At 37.7% G+C, this 23002-nt stretch overlaps 2 protein-coding genes across 2 annotated transcripts in view; one reads left to right on the top strand and one right to left on the bottom strand.

Moving 5' to 3' along the window:
* Nucleotides 1–13959, top strand: part of LOC107093238 (vesicle-fusing ATPase-like) — a 37857-nt gene extending 23898 nt beyond the window's left edge. Inside the window, exons 12-22 of the mRNA XM_015388174.1 lie at nucleotides 1498–1685; nucleotides 2100–2195; nucleotides 3132–3288; nucleotides 3380–3513; nucleotides 5504–5570; nucleotides 5659–5738; nucleotides 6797–6931; nucleotides 7988–8101; nucleotides 12345–12400; nucleotides 12539–12603; nucleotides 13369–13959. Of these exons, the coding sequence (XP_015243660.1) occupies nucleotides 1498–1685; nucleotides 2100–2195; nucleotides 3132–3288; nucleotides 3380–3513; nucleotides 5504–5570; nucleotides 5659–5738; nucleotides 6797–6931; nucleotides 7988–8101; nucleotides 12345–12400; nucleotides 12539–12566 (1055 nt within the window). The 3' untranslated portion in view covers nucleotides 12567–12603; nucleotides 13369–13959. The remainder of the gene's footprint in view (nucleotides 1–1497; nucleotides 1686–2099; nucleotides 2196–3131; nucleotides 3289–3379; nucleotides 3514–5503; nucleotides 5571–5658; nucleotides 5739–6796; nucleotides 6932–7987; nucleotides 8102–12344; nucleotides 12401–12538; nucleotides 12604–13368) is intronic.
* Nucleotides 13960–20207: 6248 nt separating this feature from the next.
* Nucleotides 20208–23002, bottom strand: part of LOC107093197 (proto-oncogene Wnt-3) — a 38749-nt gene continuing 35954 nt past the window's right edge. Inside the window, exon 4 of the mRNA XM_015388085.1 lies at nucleotides 20208–21370. Within this exon, the coding sequence (XP_015243571.1) occupies nucleotides 20891–21370 (480 nt within the window). The 3' untranslated portion in view covers nucleotides 20208–20890. The remainder of the gene's footprint in view (nucleotides 21371–23002) is intronic.

Raw genomic sequence — 23002 nt, 5'->3', positions numbered from 1 at the left:
TGGAGTTAACTCTGCTAATATTCCCATAATGTTTGAATATCTGTAATGTTTAAGAATAAAAAAATGGATGCATGTTTTTGATCTTTTTGCAAACAAGAGACAGAAAAGTGTTGCGTGCATCATGTTTCAGCTTACTTTGTGAGACTTTGTACAGCTTTGTACTTCTTTTCTGCAATTAACTGGAACAGAAACTTTCCACCCTTTGATTTAAGTTGGGTTTAAGTCTCGACTTTGTTCGCATTTTCTCGGATGAATATGATTTGATCTTCTCTGTATTTAAGGCTTTTTTTCCCCTGCTCTGACCAACTTCCCTATTCCAGCAGAAGATGAGCATTACCAAAGCATGATGCTTCCACCACTATGCTTTCATCATGGGGGATTCTATCTTCAGGGTGGTGTTAGTTTTCCTCCAGACATTGTCTTTAGGAAAAAACTTAAAGGTTTCATTCATTTAAAGCACCTTGACCCACTCGTTTGCTGCGTCCCTTCATGATTTAATAATAATTTCCATAAGTTGATCTTTTATTTTTTACTAAAAAGGGGCAAATTAGTTGAATTCAAATCTGAATGTTCTGTGAAAAGATCCCTCCACCTGATCTGTGGATCTCTGCAGCTCCTCTAGTAATAATGGAGCTTTTGGCTGCTTTGCTGGTTATTATACATTTTTATCATTTCCTAACTTGTATTTTCAAGTTTTTTTTTTAAAGTGCTCAGAATATGAGCTTGGAAAATGACAGAGATCTTAGAAAGGTGGATAATTCGATCATCCACACTTGGTTTGTTTTACTGTGTCATTCGATAACGCTGATGAGGTCTCATCCAGTTTTAACCCTTATAGGAACTCAGTGAAATACTTTGAAAATCAAAATTTCAAGCCATTAGTGTTACTGGAATCCAGCACAAGATCTTATTACCTTTTTAACATTCCAAAAGATATGGATATTTTGACAGTAAAAATAAATGTCAATATAATAAGAAGAAATGCCAACTTGCCCCAATATATTAAGAAATTCATGAAAAAATAAAAGAAACACTTTTTTTTGGTACAACGTAAACCTAGGGCCATTAATGCTGATACTGGCACTTTTTTTAGTTTATAAACCTAAAATAAAATATAATTGTTAGCTAATCTTATTAACTTTTTAACTTTTCAATTAACTTTTTACCTTTTTTCTTGACTTGTTAACTTTTTTTTTTAACTTAATTTACAGTAGGTCATATATAATTCAAGGGCTCATCTAATATGTCATATGCCAATATAAGATGTACAGCCATGTAGCAGTATCTTTGCTGAATGGCTGGATATAGATCTTGTGCTTCTAGACCATTTGTAAGGGGTATGCAAGTGATCAAATAGGCTAACTTGCCCTATAAAGGGTTAAAATGGAAAATTAGTTTTAATTTGAAGCTCTCGTGCAACACTTGGTGAAATATATCGTAATGATCTTTTCAGTTTGAACCATTTGTTGATTAAAACCATTTCCTGCTTTTCTGCAGGGTTACCGGACGAAAATGGGCGGATCCAGATCCTAAACATCCACACAGCCAAGATGCGTCAATACAACCTGCTGGCCACCGACGTGAACATTAAAGAGCTTGCTGTGGAAACTAAAAACTACAGCGGGGCTGAGTTGGAGGGACTGGTCAGGGCGGCGCAGTCCACCGCCATGAACAGACACATCAAGGTACAATTTTCTTTATCTTGGTAGCTGTGGCCCTTTTCCAGTCATACTTGGCACTTAAAGCTGGAATCAAACCCAATGTCTGAAAACTAGAGGGGTGGAGGTTCTCACTTAAGTGATCTCCACCCCCCCTTCCAGGGCCGTACCCTCAGAGCAGCAGATATTAGTGGGCGATGATAACTGACAGACGGGAGCTGTAGATGTCTCTGATGGCTGTGATGTTTTTCTTTACTCCTATGAGCAATTATTCTTCCCTCCCTCCCCCCATCTGACCTTTTCTCTTTAGTGGGGAACATTGTCTGATGACATGTTGAACTATCCACATGTGCCATATTTCATGGAAGAGTGGATTAACATCGAAATTTGATCAGAAAAACTGTTTTTAATGGTCCTGCTTATGTTTTTGTGCTGTTTCAGGCCAGCAACACGGTGGAGGTCGATGTTCAGACGGCCGAGAAGCTGCAAGTCAGCAGACTTGATTTTATGGCCTCGCTGAATAACGACATCAAACCGGTAAGTTGGTGTGTGGCTCTTATTTGTGTCTTTCCTGGTTGAGAGGATTAGTGAGCGGAAATCCCAAAGCGACTGGTTTTCACCATATAAAGCAGCAAATCTCATTGACACAGAGACACTATAGCCTTTTTTTTTTTAAGTTTTCCAGGAAATTATTTGCAGAATTAAGTCAATATGATTGATTTACACATTTAGATCATTTAGATTAATTATCCTTTATATCTTTGTGTAGCTTACCTGCCCCTTTTTTTATTCAGATATGTTTTTCTTTTTATTGTTATCATATATATAGTAATTTTCCCTTTTCGCTTTTTGTATCAGTCTGGCCATCCACTAAAGCCTATACGTAATATTTTTGTTAAAAATGTTTTTCAAACGATAAACAACCTGTAACCCCAGCTAGGCCTGTCAGCAATAATGTTGTTGTACGGAGACCATTTTTAACTGATAAAATGATAACGGCAACAATGCAAGCACAAGCTCTTATAGACTAATGCATTTTGATTTTTAGAGAACATTTTACAATAGAACTGGAGGAAATGCTTGATATCCAAAATAAGCAACTAAAAGCATAAAATAATATGATCTCTCAATCTCTGTGGAAAAGTCCCCCCTTTTCTGTGGAAAAGAAAACCCAAACAACAAAAAAAGAAAAGGAAATAAAAACCTCTCGGCAAGGACGTAGTTTTCAGTTTCAACAATGTTGTCGACCTTTTTGGGGGAGAAGCTAATAAGGGGATGAACATGTAGTAATGTTTTATCTAACCAACGAGAGCAAGTAAGGATTAAGGATAATTTTCACCTGACTTTCTGTAGTTAAAGATAGCTAAACTTGTCCAAAATGTGTGGATGAAAGTAGCGCTAGCTAAAACTTTGTACTAAAAACTTTGTTGTTGCGTATAACATGGTACAAACGTGATTTTTTGTGTCTTCCAGGCTTATGGAACCAACCAAGAGGACTATGCCAGTTATATCATGAACGGTATAATCCGGTGGGGTGACCCAGTTTCAGCCGCCTTGGAGGATGGAGAGCTGCTGGTCCAGCAGACCAAGAACAGCGATCGCACACCACTGGTCTCTGTGCTCCTGGAAGGTAGAAAAGCACAGATTTAATACGATTCAAACACACAAGATTAACCTTATTTTTCTATCTAAGCTGATTATGAATCTTTATTCTTTCACAGGTCCACCTAACAGCGGGAAAACCGCACTGGCAGCTAAGATTGCTGAAGATTCCCAGTTCCCTTTTATCAAGATCTGTTCCCCCGACAAGATGATCGGACATTCTGAGATTGCGAAGTGTCAAGCAATAAAAAAGGTGTGTCTTATCTCCGGTAAAAAAGAAAAATCATCATGTTTTGGTTTTTCTTTTATCTTTGCCGCTGCTGGTTTTAAAGCCAAGCAGGGAAAAAAACGGCAACACACCAAATGCAGGTGAATTTAATTTGTGGAGTGCAGCACAGCCACTGCTAGCAGCCATTTTGATGGGTTGGATTCTATTTACCTTTTAATTGAAGTTTTGATAAACTTCATCCAAAATAATAAGCAAATCCAAATGTGACTTTACAACACTACATATCCCATGAGCACCCCTTGTGCACACTATGTGGTCATTGGTCCATTCGAGACCGATGTCGCTTCAGAAAGGCATTCCCTGTGCAGAACAAAATTATAAATCTGTAATGGTGCATTCAAACCTGCAGTCCAGAGAGCAGACAAACACGAAAAATTATGATAGGAAAGAAAAAAATGGCAATTTAACTCACTGTTTCTAACTTGGTCACTTATTTGGTGACTTTTCAGAACTGTTCTTCCTCAGAGATTAACGGTCATCTTCAGGGAGCACTGAGCCCCCCCACAGAAGCAGACGTGGAATTAAAAGCAGCTCTGCAGCCAAAGTCTGCAGGCAGAGAGAAAAGTGTTTCTCCTCTATCTAAACCAGGATATGGATATAATATTTATTTCTTTTTTCTTTTTTTGAAACAGTCGTATCAATAAAGGTCCTGCAATTAATTCATGCAAAACCTCATCCGCTGTACTCCTCTCCTGATTTTAAGTTGAATTTAATAAGACTGATTTATGTAGCTTTGGTTCAGGTAAAATAATATTGAATTCTCAAAATGACCTAATAGAGTTCTTATTTACCTTTAAATGTATTTGGTGTTTTTAATCACTTTTGTTTTTCTGATATTGATATTTCTCGCTTGGCTGGATTACTAAAACTGCATTGTTTTTTTGCAGTTTAATTAAATCTTTTATTCCTCTACTACCTGAGCTGTATAATTGATGATGACCTTTACTGTCTAACGTTTTATGTCGTTTGATGGTCAGTACAAGGGTCTTTGACATTTTGAAAAGTTGTAAATCTAGTTTAAGTGAACTTTAGAACGCTATAGTCGGCTTTAATCGTATAAATAAACTTGTGGCTTTTGAAAATGCGAAGTGACTAGTAACTTTGGTAAGCCACTAGCCACTGTGGCCAATGAGCAACACAGCTAATTCAAAAAGTAAAAAAAAACAGCTGTAATCAAGTAATGCAATTTTTACATGGAGGGCCTTAATGCTTAATTACGATTTTTTTTGTGAAATCAGATTCTTTTTTTCTGCATGGGCATTCAGACTGCTATTTAAATGCAGCCACCAACAGACTTCTGTCTGATTATGCCCCACAGGTGCAGTAGAATAACAAATGTCAGCATTTCTGTGTTATTTTAAGTTATTTACAGCATTATGATTGAATTATAATGAGACAAAGAAAAGTAAGAGAGAGCAAAATTATCTACGATGTGTTTCGATGGAGCAGTGGTTGCTGAGAGTCTGGATTTTAATGATGAGCATTATGACAGCAGGCACTTTAAAATCTATCAGATATGTATCCAATTCAATGCCACATATGGAAGTGAAACAAATTGGATTTTCTTCAAATGAAAAAGAATGGAATTGGGACGTTCAGACTGCCATGAAAAGGTCAGATACGAGCCTAATATTGGTGGAAAAATTGTATTTGGGTTGGATTAATCCTGAATTGTTAACATAGTTGAAAAAGAATAGTTGCTGTCACCGGGCAGATTAGTGGCTGAGAACTAATTTGTTTTAACATTAAACAGAATCAGATCTGCCTCACATCACCACTTGCAGATGTAGATCTGTCATGGCCACTCGTTTAATCAGGGCAGGAACGGGGCTGCTGCTCACAGCAAAATTCAATGAGGATTTCTTAGACATGCATAAATGAAGCCAAATATCACTCATCCCATCCCATTTTCTGTCTGATTTTAATTGTTTATACATATCTGTTTTCTCAATAGATATTTGAAGATGCCTACAAATCCCAGCTGAGCTGTGTGTTAGTGGATGACATTGAACGCCTGTTGGGTACGAATCTCATTCCTCAGAAATTTGTGAAGATATATATTGTTTTGTTTATCATATTCCTTTTTTCAAAACGGTCTTTTTTTTTCAGATTATGTCCCAATTGGTCCTCGTTTCTCCAACTTGGTGCTGCAGGCTCTGTTGGTTCTCCTGAAGAAACCTCCTCCGCAGGTACTGGAGAATGGAGCTGTGTTTTCCATCTCTTCCTCTTTGTGGTGCTGTTAGTCCTAAGGTGGCAGAAAGAGGGCAGCAGATCTTATAGATGCCAACACAAGGTCTTATGAGGAATTGATGGAGGTCCTTGGCTGCAACTGGCATGTGTGAGCGACTGTGTGAGGTTATTAGCAAATGTTTTGCTCCCGCTCTGTTGTGCTCAGAGTGAATGGTGGCGTTACAGACCAATTTCTCATAGCTTCTTTGGTTGTAGTTTGTTGTTGTGTTTGTAAATGAGGGTATAACCCACTATATGGCTGCTTGAGAAGTGGCGCGGGGCCGGGTGTTGAATGCCTGGGTGCAGAGCTCCTCCGGGGTTGTAAAGCGCTGAGCCCAGCGGGGTGCCTGGGGCCGGGGGAGGCCAGGGGGACACGGAGGAGAATGGGCTCTGTAAGAGAGCCAGGACCTGGCAGCGCCGCCGCCTGTGTGGCACCTCATCTGCATGCAGCATCACAACCCCCCACGCCATGGGGGGGAGCGGGCAGCCATAATCCCCCTGTCTGCTCACCACTCCTCTGCTTCTCCTTCCTTCGTTGTCTGCTGCTGGTTGTCCTCCAGCTCCTCGGCTTAGTCTTTGTCTTTTTTTGCTCATGTTTGTCCTCCGTGCTGTTGTTTTCTACTCTTACGTTCTATTCATCTATCTCCCTTCTGCCCTTCATTTTCTTTTCCTTTTGCTTTTGTTGTCACTGAGATCCTGTTAATGCAGATCACAGTCGTGAGAAAGAAATTGGTAACATTAACTTTAATGTCCAGAAACCTTAAATTTAGTGAAATAATAATCCAGCAGGATGACGATTAATAATCACTCAGTATAACGTTTTTTTTTTTTGTTATGGCAACAAAGTCTCTTCAATGAAACAGAAAAATCACAAAGTTTACATCCATGTTCATTGCGCATTTTTTTCCCCTCTTTCTCCGTATAAATGTGAGGTTTTAGGTTTTCAGATTTTAAGAAGAAAATAAGGTTGTTTAATGGGTGAGAAACAGAAACCGATGAAGTCTTGCTTCCCTTACAGGGGCGTAAGCTTCTGATCATCGGAACCACAAGTCGTAGAGACGTGCTCCAGGAAATGGAAATGTTGGACGCTTTCAGCACCACCATCCACCTTCCCAACATATCGAGGGGAGAGCAGCTCGTGCAGGCCCTGGAGGTAAAACATGCACGGACCTAAACATGGCAGGATCATTTATTAATGAATGTTCCTGATAATCAGGCTTTCTCTCTCATCATAGCTTTCCCTTCTGTGAGAACAGCCTGCTTCTTAAGCACAGATCTTTAATTCTTGGAGGTTATCAGGGACGTTCTGCTGGTTGTTATAAATATGAGGAATTTTAATAGAAAACAACAGATAAAAATGTATTTTTTTTTATTTAAAATCTGTGCAGATAAACAGACTTCCCACATTTAAAAGAGAAAATTTGGAGAAAGTTTTTTCTTTTTTTTTTAAGTTCCAAACTATGCACTTTTTTCATCATCAACTTTATTCGTGGAGCGCCTAAAACAGCTACAGCTGAAAACAAAGTGATAAACATAGCTAGAAATAATAACACACAATTAAAGAATATATTAGAGCATAAAAACAGAAAATAAGGTAATAATAAGAATTTGTTTAAGCTAAATAACAGCTCATGTTTTCCCTAACATACATTCAGAATTCAAGAAATTGCTTGAACCAGAAATGTATTTTCTAGTGTCTAAAAATCCAGTAATTCATTTGAAAAAACAAAGTGTGTATTTATGCAAAAAAAAAAAAGAAACAAGAAAATAAAAAAGATTTGTTTTTTGGGGGCCGAGATAGCTTTTGAATTTTAGATTAAATAGTTTAATGTCTCTTTGAATTGTACAGCTTATCGACCCTTACTTAAGAAAAAAGACATGGGCATAATATAAGATTTCTATTTTCTGTAATTTTTAATGGCCTTTTGTTATATTCAAATTTTTATGAAAGTCTAAATAGGGTTTATTCATTATCTACAAACTGTAACCATACATTTTTAAACTTTAAACACCTGAAATAAATCCCTCTGTGTGCAATGAATATAATAACTTATCAGTTTTACTTCACTGAATTAATATTTTTCTAAAATTTTCATTTACTGAAATTGACTTTAATACATGAGGGTTATAGATTAAAGAATGTTTTTGCCATATTTGAACAACTTCCATATTTTATATAGCTTATACTGTCCTCTTTGGCTGTCTTTAGCTTTTAGATGCTTTCCAGGAGAAAGAACGGCTCAGCATAGCCAAAGCTGTGAAAGGCCAAAGCTTGTGGATCGGCATAAAGAAGCTGCTCATGCTGATTGGAATGGCTGCACAGGTATGGAGCCTCAAGTCACTTTTATTTCATGTCTCCATGTGTTTCTAATAGAAACAATCCCACTTCAAGAAAGAGTTTTTTATTCAATCAGAGGCTGCTGATATTCTATACATATTTCTTCCATCCATCCATGCATCCATTTTCTGACACACTTATCCCTGCTGGGGTCGCGAGGGGTGCTGGTGCCTATCTCCAGCTGTCAATGACCAAAAGGCAAAACCATTCACACACACTTATACCATAGGAGAATTTAGAGAAGCCAATTAACCTAACAGTCATGTTTTTGGACTGTGGGAGGAAGCTGGAGTACCCGGAGAGAACTTACAGATACACAGGGAGAACATGCAAACACCATGCAGAAAGACCCCAGGCTGGGAATCGAACCCAAATTCTTCTTGCTGCGCCACCGTGCAACATTCTCTACAGCCCTAATTTACAAATATCGCATACCTGAACCTACTGCTAATATTGCATATAACTAGTTTCTCTTCATATCAGCCCACAGGGTTTATAGAGGATTAAGCCCTAAAGACTGAGATGACCATGAGAGAAGGTGGATTTTTATGACAAATATTACACATCAATGTCCTGTTGCAAAGGTTTTCATAATTTCTCCCTGGCTGAGAACACAGGATTGATATCTAAAGCAGTCAACATTTCAAATCTAAATGCAGCAATCAAGAGAAGGAAAGATAATCAGTTAATCTGATACCAAAGCAATGTTGGAAATCTGAAAGCGGTCTGATTTTTCAAGCAGCTTCTCAGCAGATAAGAAGCAGGCAAAGCGACTTCAAGGAGCTGACAGGATCTAAAAGATGCACCTTTCTTTATCGGAGGCAGGTTTTTAACAAATGTTTCATCGGAGCTAAAATGTGATTTTGGGATTTTTTTCAGAACGACGTCTTTGGTTCGTTTAAACAAGCTACTTTTTGATTGATATTGACCACCGATTTAACTATCCTGTCTTTTAAAATAATTTGTTAATGTTTTTAAATTACACATCAAAATGAAAAGAAAGAAAAAGATTTTATAAAGTTTTCCTGACTTTTGAAGAAAAAAAAACCCCACTTACCCCTTACTCGAATGTTATATTTCTTATGTGTTTGGATGGATTAATGGATGCTTTATATAAATTTACTTAATTACATTTTTTTTTTTATGTTAGGTTGTGCTGCTTCAAAACACCCTGAGTTTATTTTATAGGGAAAACCTTTTTATATCTTATTCTTGGCTCCAGGTTTGAATGATCCTTCCTCATTTTGCTCTAAAGCAAAGATTTGATCCACATCGCCTGTAAAAGAGTTCCTTCACTTAAACCCCCCCAGATTCAGAACACATGGACAGAACTTGGAAGGCCGAGCAGAAACGGTTTTGCAACACCAAATCAAACTGGATCCCAGCAGCTGGGAGGACTGTTTGTGAACTGGATCACTCTGCTCGACAAATCATCCACGAAGCCGCAGGGTTTTTCATTCCAGCTTGCAGATGACAGGTTTTTGTCCCCAACTGACAACAAACTAGCCATGAAGAGCCGAGTGTCAGCCAGATGTTGAGGAAGAAGAGGAACAGGTTGCTCCAAGTCAGACCACACTGACAGTCGGAAATTTAGCTCTGAATATGAAATCCAACATGAGGACTGGTTTATGTCTTCCCAAACTTCACTTTTTACCCTGCACATTTGCTATAGTCTACACACCCCTGTAAACTTTAGTTCCTTCCTTTACATTTTGTCAAATTACAAGCCAAAAATTACATTTATTTTGTTGAGATTTTTGTGTGATTTACCAACTCTGTGGGATTATAAATCATTGTTTGTAATTTAATCCCCAGCTGATTTCAATTCTGCTGTTTGTCAGAAATAATTAGTGGACGCATCATGAATAAAAAACAAATGCAGCTGACGTCAGGGATCAAGTTGTGATGAAGCTTAAAAAAAGGTTTAGTTGCTTTTACAAAGCTCTGAACATCTCAGAGAGTTCTCTTCAATCCCATCAGTTAAACTGATAGATTGGGAAATTAAAGCTCTGCTCAGATAGGCAGCTTATGTGAAAGAACAGTTGGACATGAAGCCCACAAAGAAGTGCCAAAGGAAATCAATTATTGAACCAAACCCATGAGGGGTGATGTATACAGATTGTAACAAGCTCTATAATGAACCCAGCAAGATGTTCTGTTCAGGTGAGACCAAAACTAAGCTCTCAGTGTTAAATGTTGAAGAAAACTACCAGTGAAACCCATAAAAACCCCATGATCACACTTGGGAGCTTTACACAGGGGGAACATTTGTATTCCTCAGGGACATAGGATCTAGCCTCGTGAGACCATCCCGATCTCGCGAGCTTTCAAAATTTCACTCGCAAATCAGTCTGCAGACTCTCCGTTGAAGAAAATTTGGAGCCGTTCACCAAACGAACGTCCAATCAGCGTTGGCTTTGAGGCGGGTTGAGGTGTGACGCAACGAGAAGCGCGACAGTTCAGTCTAAAGAACATGGCAGCTTTAGCCGATGAAACTAGCGATGAAACGAGCAAGTTTTATCGGTATAGAGTATTTCTTTACTGAAAGAAGAGCAAAACACTGCTCTGGAGGCTTTTCTCAGAGGAAAAGATGTTTTTGCTCTTCTCCCGACTGGTTTCGACAAGGCTTGTGGTTGTGTTTTCGTCGTCGCTCTGTTAGTACGTCATATGCTTCGTTGATCTGATTGGTTTATTTGGCCCGTCTATCACCAACATAGGCCAATCAGCTAACCAGTATTTTCTCCCCTTCCCAAAATTACTTCTACGGAAGGTTTCCAGATGGATATGCAGAACAAATCCATCTGGCGGAGTCCGGTTACATAGGATCTGGTTAGTGGAAGAATGACGGATCTAAATTAAAACAATCCAGTAAGAAGACGTATGAAAGACTAAGATGGAGATTCTGCTTCAGCAAACAGTCTGAGATACTCCGATTTGGTTTATAACAAAACATATTAATGTGCTGGAAGACCTAGTCAAAAATCAGACCTTAATCAAAGGAAGAATTACAGCAGAACAGGATTCTACAAAAAGTGGCTCAGGGATACACAGGGATTGTAGATATGCATGTAGATTTTAGTTTTCCTTTCAGTGGACCACTTTTTGTTGGTCTTGAAGTACCAGGGAAATAAATTGCAGTGTGTGATTGTAACTAGTGTTGCACCGATACTGATACCAGTATCGGGCGGGGACAAGATCCAGCACTAAAATGGTGGTATTGGTATCGGCGAGTACCAACAAATAGGGTACCGATACCATTTTGACGCCAAAAGTTTATTCAACTATTGTCACCCATTCCAGGTAGGCAATAAAAAGTTCTACTGGATTCACTTTGTATTAGTCTTTTTCCTGCTTCACAAAGGTAGGCAGCAGCTTGACAAAGCCATGATGGCCCATTATTTTACATCCAAGTCGTATGCAGTTCTTCATTTACACACACACACACACATATCAATTTCAAACAGATGGCATCAGTGTCGGCCAATTCTGCACAGCCAGGTATCGTATCGTGGCCAAAAATATGCCATCGGCGCAACACTGCAAAATGTTTAAAGTTTTACTTGGTTTAGTGACCTTTGCAAAGCACTATACTTTGCTTTTAATTTGAATAGGCAAACAAAACGGGCACTCAGTGGCGCAGTGGATAGCACTGTTGCCTTGTAGCAAGAAGGTTCTGGGTTCGATTCCCGGCCCGCGGTCTTTCTGCATGGAGTTTGCATGTTCTCCCTTGAGCATGTGTGGGTTATCTCCCGGTACTCCCACAGTCCAAAAACATGACTGTTAGGTTAATTCGCTTCTCTAAATTCTCCTTAGTTGTGAGTGTGTGAATGGTTGTTTGTCTCTGTGTTTCCCTGCGATGGACTGGCGACCTGTCCAGGGTGTACCCCGCCTCTCGCCCATTGACAGCTGGAGATAGGCACCAGCACCCCTCAAGCCAATGGGCCAATGGATGGATAGGCAAACAAAACAACTCATGCAGCATCATCTCCCTACTTTGACTCCGGGATGTGCGTGGCGGCAGCCATGTTTTACACCCTCTGAAAAAATGTAAACCTCAGACATGCTGAAAAACAGGCTTGCAGCGACACCCCTCCGCACTCTCCCAGTTTTCCTCTCACCGCGCTCCCCCTCCTCACATTAGATTTGGACTCCTCTTCCTTCTTGCACAGTTTGGTCGATGGACACAAAAACAAAACCTCTCCTCTAATAGTCTGTTTCTTTCCTTCAGATGGATCCAGACTACAGAGTCAGTAAGTTCCTGAGTCTACTGAGGGACGAAGGAGGGTAAGTGTTGTTTTCCTGTTTCCATGACACTAAACATGCTCACTGTCAGCCGAGGAAGAGCCATATTTATATATTTGGATCAGTAAATTAAGTGAGTTTTTTAATATTCTCATTTTCTGTTATTTTTTTCCCCTGCAGACTGGGTTCTAAAATGGAAATGATCTAAAGAGCGTATGATGGTGAGAAAGAGGCATCCTTCCTCGGTAAGACCACAGAGCCTGGATTCAAGAGAACAAATATGAGCTTCATCAACATGTACGAGGAAACATAGATAACTGCTATCGCCTTGAGATTGACTACAACTTTTCAAGTTGTTTCAAACATATTGTGTGAATCTCCACATTCATCACAGAGTTGCACTAAACTTCTCAACTTCTCCTCTTATAGTGACTATTCTAAAGACAGCTGTAAGCTTTGCTCATACATAGTGAGTGAAATCGGTCAGTTTGCTCAGTATTTCAAACTGAACGACACAGATCTCTACTCAGGGTTATGAAAACATAGCTTCCATTTTTTGGATCATCTAATATAATTTTGACAAAGTCTGACTAAATACAAAAAAGGTTAATTTCTCATGTGATGATTTTATTTATCAAGGGAAAGGTGGTTCCTAAACCATCTTAACATGTGGAAAATTAAGAATGAATAGGTTATATTGGCCATGATGACTTCTGACTGAAACTTTATCAGTAAGGCTGATTAAAACCCAAAGTTTACGAATACAGCACAATCAATGGTGCCATTTTAAATCCCTGCAGTGAATACTGTCTGCCCATGCTGATAAAACTACAACAGAAACAGTTTTGCTTCTCATCACAGCCTCGGGAACCTCTGGTGTTGTCGGTGTAAACGGCGTTCCTAAAATATGCCGTCTAGACAGGAGCTCTCTGGTGGCAAAACGTCCTCATTTGCCTTACAGTCTCTTCTCGCTTCTATTTGTTTTATTTTGTGTTTTTTTTCCTACTCAGCGGCTGAGAAACGAAGGCCTGAAACAGGCTGACAGGAGAACGCATCGATCGGCATCCTTCCTCGTCGTCACCGAAGCCAGAAAGCCATCAACCGGGGCGTCGACTTCACTTGAAAACTGCCAAGTTGTGAAATGAGACTAAATGTTTGGAGTATAGGGGATGTTTGATTTGAATTACTCATGACTTTACTTTGCAAACCTTGTTTCTGGAGCAGCTTAGGAATTATACTCATTTATATTTAGTCAGAGCAACCGAGGCACTTCTATAGCAACATGTGTGCACAAACACTAAATATTAAACCGTTTATCAAGGCATTATTTTAGTACACGGATGTGTAATCTGATCATTCCATGATATGACCTGCTGTTTAGGTGGTGCACTTGCTTCCGTCTGATTTTTTTTTTTGTTATTGTTTATTTTAATTTTATTTTAACAATAAATTCTGTTGCTTACAATATAGTCTGGGGTATGAAAATGAATGCTCACCAATTCACCTTCATGCTTCTGCCTTCACACTGGAAAAATAATCTAAAAATAAGTATAAATGTCTTAAATTAAGTGTATTTACACTTAATTTGAGTAGGTAAATGAGATAGTTTGCCAATGGAATGAGTATTTTTGCTCTTAAAATAAGAAAATTAGATGAAATGCACCTGAAATAAGAGAATGCAATTGTGTTTTCTTATTGTAAGTGTAAATTGTCTTGTTCCATTGGCAAAATCTCTCTCTTACCTACTAAATCCAAGAACAAATACACTTATTTTAGGAAAAAACAACTTATCTAGATTTCGATTTTTTTCCAGTGCAGTTTTATATTAGCTGCTGAACTGGAGAGTCAAGCTTTTTTTTCTAGAACTATGTTTCTTAGTAGTCCCATGAAACAGTCTGTATCTGCAGTTCTATAGAAATTTAAAAGGGATTTATTCTTACTTTTATTCTCTGTCCTTCATTTTAGCCAAAGCAGAACAAAGATGATCCGGACTTTTGTGCCAATTAAACTTTTGAAGTGAAAGTTTGTTGCTTTGCAGGGCTGCATTGTAGAAGGACAAAGGGCCTGCCCCATTTCTATCACTTGCACTGATTTAGGGCCCTAGCAGTCGGTTTTGCACGTTCACGTGTAAGGGTAGAGTGTCCAGATAATTTTAAGAGCTAGGGAAAGTGAACTGCACATATGTGCATTTCTTTTATTAGATTATATTTGATGTAACACAAAATTGTTCATACTTGTAAACCAGATGGGAATTACTCCATGTTTTTCCAAGTTATTACATAAGAAAATCTGAGGTGTGTCCTGCTTTTCTATCCACACCCTTTTTATTCTGATACCCTGAACCAAATGCAATAAAACTATTTCTTTTAGAATGAGCCTACTTGGAAAACAACGGTCATATGTATAATATATAATATTTGATTGATTTAAATAGCCATGAACCCTTTGGATGTTTCTCATATTTATAAACGTGTAAAGAGAATGAAAAATATTATAGTAAGGCCCTTCAAATTAAGCTTTAAAACTTTGTAGTTTAAAAGAATTAATTAGTACACGAAACATTTTACTGGATTTTAATCAGCTTAACTAGTTAACTAGTGTATTAATGAAACGTTCTAATGTTTGTTACTCATTAATTATGATAATATTGATTATAATTGATCACAATTACTAAAGTCATGGTGCTGCAGCCACCAACTCTGTTCATACTTGCTAAAATAAATTAAAGCTTCAATGTGTGTGTGTGAGACTAATGGCTTTTTAATAGGCAGCAATGCAGGTTAGATGTACATTTTTATGTTTTGGGGTTAATGAGTTGAAAGGTAGATGAGAATCTTCATTAAAAAAGGTATTTGGCTTTTTTTCTTTCTGTTTACACTTTTTTCTGTACTTATAAATTATCTGTGCTTATAATGTATTTGCTGATTAACTCTTGTTAAGATTTTATTAATTATTTTAAGTAGTGCTGCACTGATACCAATATGGAGCAGGGACCTATCCAGCCCTAAATTGGTGGTATCGTTATCGGCGAGTATCAACAAATAGGGCACCGATACCATTTTGAGAGCCGAAAGTTTATTCAACTATTGTCAAGTTCTACCGGATTCACTTTTTCTGTCTTTTTCCTGCTTCACATAGGTAGGCTGCAGCTTGACAAAGCCATGATGGCAACTATTTTACATCCAGGTAGTCTGCAGTTCTTTATATATATAAACACACATCAATTTCAAACAGATTGTATCGGTATCGGCCAATACTGCACAGCCAGGTATCTGTGTTCCTACTGATGTTGAACTCTGTATACTTTCATAATGCCTCAACTGTCTAAAATCAGCATATTTGTACTCTAGGAAGTTTTGATTTTGTTTAGATAATCCTTTGATCATTGTTTTACTTGCATATATTTAGTACTTTGCTCATTAACCTGTACTTGTACCATAACTTCAATGAGTTTCTAATATAAGAACATGTGGCTATATTTGGGTAAATCGTTGCAATATACCATCATCACAGATCATAAGCTTACCACTACCGTGCTGACTGATGGTAAAAGGTATTTGTGCAACTATTCCATGTTAGGTTATCTCCACCCATTTAATTTTGTCTTGCAGAAAAAAGGCTTTAAGATGATTTTTGTTTGGTTGTCCTGTTGTAACATCACGCTTACTAATACAGCTTTGAACACCTTAAGATTGAGCTCTGTCAGGTTTTTTTTTGTTTTTTATTCCTTTCAGACTGTGGTTTCTGATCTTTGTTGATATCTCTCCTGAGAAGATTTATAGATCTCTTTTTTTTTTTCGCCATAGGAATAATCAAGTTTCTGTATGATACGTTTTTATACACATCTGTGTGATTCAGCTCAGGAAACTAACAAGGTTCCTGTTTTATAGAAGGGGTGACTTTAACTTATGAAATCCAAATATACAATTATTTAAAGTGTAGAATTAATTCTGATGAACAACAATCCTCATACTGCTGCTGCATGAGTTTGTTAAATTTTGATTAAATTCAACATCAAAAACAGGGTTCTTATGCATTTTCTGTATAAAAGTTCAACACTTTTCTAGAGCCGATTTAAAGAGTTCTTTTTTCATCTTTTAAACTCAAAGGTTGCTTACTAATTTTAGACTTCTCCATGTTTTTTTATGCTGTTGTATATGGATATCTAAACATCTGGACTTGTATGTCAAATAGATACAAGTCTTCCTTACAAGTTTAAATCTGATAATTAACTAAAAAATTGTGTTTTTTGTGGTTGTGTCTAGGGCGTTTTCTCAGTCAATGTCTAAAATATCCTTTACAATTACTACTGCTGTGATTGGAATTTGTTGACGTTTTGTGCAGTGTAAAATAAGAAGCTGGCAGCTTTTTATCACTAATTAAAAAAAGGGAAACTGTGATATTCTAATGTCAAATTAATAATCTACCTGCAAGCATTTAGAATCTTCCATAAAGTACAGGAAGCTGAAGATGAAACCTGCAAAACAGGCTGCAAGGAAGACTAAATGAATGCTGTTCTGAGCTCTGGTATTATTTATCATGTTACCAATTAAATCAAGAATAAAAGTAAAAAGTATTTCCTTTTTTTTTTTTTTTCCCCGCTTGCCTGAAGCCTTTAAACAATTTGATCTTACTCCAAATTTTTCCAGACTGTTTAGGGACCCTACACTGTAAAAACGATCCAGAAATAAGTAAAAATTCTTAAATTAAGTGTATTTACTCTTAATTTGAGTGGGTAAATTAAATGCTTTGCCAATAGAATGAGTATTTTTACTTTTAAAAGAACATATTTAGATAAAATGCACCTGAAATAAGACAATGCAATTGAGTTTTCTTATTTTAAATGTAAATTGTTTTGTTGCATTGGCAAAATGTGTCTTTTACCTGCTCAATCCAAGAACAAATGCACTTATTTTAGGAAAAAATAACTTATCTAGATTTCCATTTTTTCCAGTGTAATAAGATCGTTAATACAGTTAAAAAGTCTTTTCTCCAAAATACAAAACGGAAAAATAAACTAACGAGAGAAGATATTGAGCTAAAAGTGAAAACATCAAGAAACACGACACAGATCTTCTTCAAATATATAATCTTAGTTCAGTCGTACAGATATATACATCATATAATAAATAATATTTATAAAAACATAACATTTACGATTATAAAATAAAAAGGGAATTATTCACTTTAAAACATTTGTACAAAACTTTGGATATAGCAGGGGTAAAGTCAGGGTGTTGATAGTGGAGAGAAAAATACATCCAGGTAGAAGAAACCACATGTCACACATAGAAGACAGCTTATAGTGGGGAAGGTTCTGCTGGTGGGCTTCATTTAGAAAAAGCCAGAGGAACTGTCACAACATTCTTTTTATTATTTCCTCTCACATATGATGTCATTTTTCCTCAGTGATCCTCTAGTTCAAAACGTAAACACCAATCTACTGAGATCCATTCCTTTGCTAAACTGCTGCATGCTCTTCCAGCTCTTTTATTTGTTTTTTTTTTTGAGGGGGGGGAAGCACAGACAAGGATACAGCTTCATAAATCAAACCTCTTGAACGCTTCAGCCCAGGATAAACATGTAGGAATGCTGGAGAGATATGACAGCCAATTCGAGGCTTCCCTTTAGCCCCCTGGTCTCCACATGTCATCGCATGCCCCTTGTTTTTACTGAATTATATTTATTTTTAGACACAAACTTGTAGGATGAACCCAATGAACTGTAACTAAATGAGCTAAAGCCTGGCTCACGTACGACGCATGAATTCATAAGCAGTTTATAAATGTGTAACAAAGCCATCATTCATGATAACTTTACAGACTTTTTGTTTCTATATTCCCACCTGGAGCCATCTGAATAGTGCATACATAAACCTGTGTGGGGAGGTTAGTCAGAGGAATGAGTATGCCCCCTCCTGCATACCTCCAGTCCCATCCTGATGGTCATAATTCAAAAAATGCAGGGCTATAAACATCACACTGATGTGTATCTATATCTCCTAGAAATTCCAGTTGACTGGTCCAGTGGGAAGGACTCAATCATGTCAGTAGTTTACAATAAACAGGACTGTTGCACCTTCAGTGTCTGCTTGTTGTTTTCAGTTCAGTAGTTAAACAGTGACGTTGGGATGGTGGAGCGGACGGAAAGTTAGTTTAGACAAAAATGATGAGTGAAAAAGAGGCCTTAATTGGAAAGAAGTGTAGGTTTCACTGCATTGACTGTTACTATACATGCTGCAAACATCATGTTGGTACAGAGGGGGGAAATAAATAAAGACATGGGGGAGAGGGCGCTGAAAGTGGCACAACTGCTTCCCATGAAAAGGGGGGTGAAGTTTATTCAGTCCAGGACAGAGGAAGAAAACTCAAACTTATGTTTTATTCCCAATTTATCTTTACCCTTTCAGTACGGAGCTCTGCGAGTGACAGGAACAAAATAAAAACAGAGGTTGATGGATCATCTTTTTTAGTTTAGAAAAGTAAATCTGTAATTTAAAAAATGAAAAATTATGCAAAACTTGCTGAGTGTTTTTAGTCAAAGGCTCCAAAAGGTCCAGCAGCTACGCTCAAGATTTTCCTAGCAGGTTTTTGTCTTAGGTGTTACAAATATATAACACAATTTAAAAACAGGCCATTGTGGTTATTGTTTGCGTTTTGCTCTTAATTCACTTTCATTATCAATACTCATGCTGTAAAATCCGCAATACTTGAGACTGAAAACAGAACTAAAAAAATGTTTGCAGCCTTACAAAGTTCTGCTTTCACCGTTTTGTAAAAATGAGATAAAACAAAAAATTACCCGAGTTAATATTGAAAATAGATTTCAAATTATGTCATTTATCTAACTGCCCAAACTGACCTTCTAGTATCATTTATTTGGCTTATTATAAACAGACCTACAAAATTCTGAAATAAAACAGGGCCTTTCTGACAACATTAAGTAGGTTAAAATATCTAAAATGAAATCAATACATTGCATCCCAATCTAAAGATATTGAAGAACAGGTATCTCTGTAGGTATGCCATGCCTTGTTTTCCTCCAAATCATCATTTGAAAACTGCATATTTTTTTTAATTAATTTTAAGGTTGTCTATATCTGATATAAAAATGTTTTACCTTTTAACTGAGATTTTTTATTTTTATTTTTGGAAAGTTTTGACATGATGAGTGCTGAAAACTCACCAACAGTGTTAATTCCAACACTAGTTGGAGATTTTAGCTGCAAACTGAACCTTCTATGGTTGTAAATATCCGGTTATGCAGCTTTTTAGTCTTAGCTTGAATAAAAAAACAACAGGGGTTGTTTACTGTTGTTGTTATTCGTTCATCTTTTGATTAAAAGCACACAAAAAAAAAAAGAATTCCATAAAACATATTGTAGATATGTAAAACTTTCCTAACCCCCTGTTGCTGTGGTAACATGCTAAAGCTTGCCTCTATACCCACAAGATAGATTTGCTAAAGCTGTTTTCTCTTTTAAAACAGCTTTTATTATTTTATTTCTTTTATCTCTATTTCTTTTTTAATGCTTTTTTAAAATGCTTTATTGTAGCACTTTGAGGCCTTTTTGGTGAAAAGTGCATTATAAATAAAATTTTATTTTTTGAATAGAAAATGGATCAAAAGACATCTGTAAGCTTTTCATTTACCTTTTAATTCGGGGCTTATTGGTAATTAAAAGTGATTATCAATTATAATAAAACCAGTCATCTCCATCATTTATTCTTTGATATAAGAAAAATAAACCGATAGCCATGAAACTTCAATGATGGTATTACTGAATCTCTTTCTTTCGATATAGTATAGCTACAGCCTAAAAAGGTTTTTAATAATTTTTTTTTTTTTTTTTTTTTAAGAAATAACTATTTTCTACACTTTTACACTTTCTTTCTAGCCTGGCCAGCCAGACTGAACCGGACCAATCACGACGTAGGAGGCAAGAGTTTATGATTGTGCCAGAACTTCCCATGATGCAACAGCAAGTTTTCTTTTTTAAAAAGAAGTTTTTATGTCTGATTGTTTCTAACCTGACTGGTTCTAACCTGTTCTACCTAGTCTGTTAGACCCGCCATATTTTACCTTTGCGTTTTGATTTATCTGTGCATTAATTAAGGCTCTAGCCGCTCCTTTCCAGACTGATGAACAATGTGTATTGCTTTAGTCATTGTGACTAGCCAGGCTAAATGACAACAGGAAGTATAGGTCTGTTGTATGTCCATAATTGTTTACTTATAATGAATATTATCTCCAAAGTTGAAGACAATCTTGTTACCCAGATTTAAACTAGGTGAACTCCAGTGTTACCTTTAATTAGTGAACTCAAGGCTAAGAAATCTAGCTACAACCCCAACCTCTATTTTTATTGTGTTTCCTGACCCTGGTTTTGCTCCATACATTACAGCCTGAGTTTGTATGACTGGGTTATTGACCAAAATGCAGCAGGTGTAAACATCTGCAGGGAAGTTGTGCAGCATGAAGGGGTTGGGGTAGAAAGTCCAGCAGTCAGTTTGTCCTAAAAGTACAGGCCTCTTATTTGCACGTGTGCACGTCATAAACACGTACACACTCCTGGCAGCTGACGTAGCAGCACCAGTGGAAGATACAGTGGCACTTCTCCTTGCGCTTCTCAGTCCGGGTGTTATGGCCACGGCCACAGCATAACAGGTCACAGCCCTCGATGCCGTGTGACGACACGTTGCAGACGCGATCCCGCGTCCCGAACGATCCCGTTTCTGGGTTGGGCTCACAGAAGTTGGGTGAGCCTTCGTAGTAAACCAGGTCGCGCTCTGTGGGGTGCTTAAAGAAGGCGTACTTCACTCGTAGGGTCTCCACCCAACCCCGTGACTCCCGGTGCTTCTCAACCACCATCTCAGAAGCACTGTCGTACTTGTCCTTCAGGTAGTCACCCAACGTGCGGAAATCTGGCTGCGCCCACCAGCAGGTCTTGACCTCGCAGCTTCCAGAGAGCCCGTGGCATTTGCAACGCAGATGCATGTGGTCCAAGATGGTCTGAGAAACACAGATAAAATTTATTAGTTGATTACATAATATCTTTAAGATTAATATAAAACCAAAGCTTAAATCTTAAACCACAACAAACCAATTCTAATGGCAGAGCACCAAAAGACCTCTGAGATTTGACCCAAGTCCAATTTAAATGTCTTTACCAGAACTGTGCTGCTCCAAAATCTGAAAATAATGAAACCCTTATATCATGATGATGATATCACCACATCAGTTGATAAAGACCTTTAACTATATGCCCTTGTACTCCCCACTAGAGATTGACACAGGAGTGGATTTTCACTCCTGAGCCGTCCCACTCCCACAGAAAAAAATGGTGTCCCGTCCCGATCCCGGGCCAGAGTAGAAATCTAAATCCTGTCCCGTCCCTCTCCTGGTTAAATTACTCCCACGCTCCTGCACCACTCCCATTCTTGTTGTCTTCAATAAGATTTCTGCCAATACATTGAATCTGAATTTCTATGAAGGATCAGTTAAATTCCTGTTTCTAACTGTAGTAACTGTTGGTCCCTCCATTGTTTTTGAGCGCGGGTGAAAAACTCAGAGCGGAAGCACTGTTGGTTTTTGGGGGGTGTAGTTTTTTTTTTGACTCGCTTTATAGTGTAGGCTTCAAGGTAAAAAACTACAAAATGGCGGCGCCAGTACTGGATTTTTTTTCTTTCTATTTTATTTTATTTTTTGGCATCGATCCTCGTTTTTTTTTTAGTTAGTATTGGTTTGCTCCCGCTCCCGTCTGCTCCCGTTAATGTTTAATCCTGTACCGTCCCAATCACGTGATCGTTACTAATACTGACTCCCATCCCACGGGAATCCCACGGAAATCCCGTGACCCGTGGGATTCCCGAAAAAATGTCAGACTCTACTCCCCACACCATGATGGTGCCACCACCAAGTATCATCATATCGGTGGTACACTGTGATATTTCACTAGGACTGCACCTATCGATTATTTAGTAATCATTTGATATATCACATTATTTTTAATGAGATACTTTGTGTAAATCAATACTTCTAAGTAAAGACATGATTAGAATAAAAAAAACATACAAACATAATAAGATTTATTTTATCTGAAATGTGAAATGTTTATATTTTTGAGTTTTTCCATAAATACTCCTGCAGATAGGTCATTCCTTCAGCAAAAGGCATGTTTTAGAGTCTGTGTACCATCAGTTTAGGTTATGAGTCAATTTAATTACCAGATGAATTGCCAATTATTTAATTAGTCAATGAATTATATTGAATCTGAATAATCACCTCAGCCTCCAGCATTCACCACCATAATGTTTTGTATGTAGAATATAACATTCAATGTTTGTCCCATTAGTCAGGGCATACCTGGGCCTAGTTTGTGGAGTGAACATGGTTCTATTGTTAACAGATTTGTCCAGCTGAGCTGTGGATCTGCCTCTTGACTAATTTTCTGAGTAACGGTTGTTGCCAAAATTGGTAAATGTCCAGATAGTGGATTGAACCATGTTCTATGAAATTTTTAAACACTAGAATATTGTTTTATAAATTAATCCTGCTTTAAAGCTCTTACTAAAGGATGTGCCTCCTTGGCAGTACCAGGACTTAAGTTAACCCCTAGAACCCTACGGACCCACCGGTGGGTCC

This window comes from Cyprinodon variegatus, unplaced genomic scaffold (assembly GCF_000732505.1).
Source record: "Cyprinodon variegatus isolate N-32 unplaced genomic scaffold, C_variegatus-1.0 Scaffold18, whole genome shotgun sequence".
Lineage (NCBI taxonomy): Eukaryota > Metazoa > Chordata > Actinopteri > Cyprinodontiformes > Cyprinodontidae > Cyprinodon > Cyprinodon variegatus.
The sequence above is the reverse complement of the archived record's forward strand: the minus strand, read 5'-3'. Positions and strand labels throughout refer to the sequence as shown.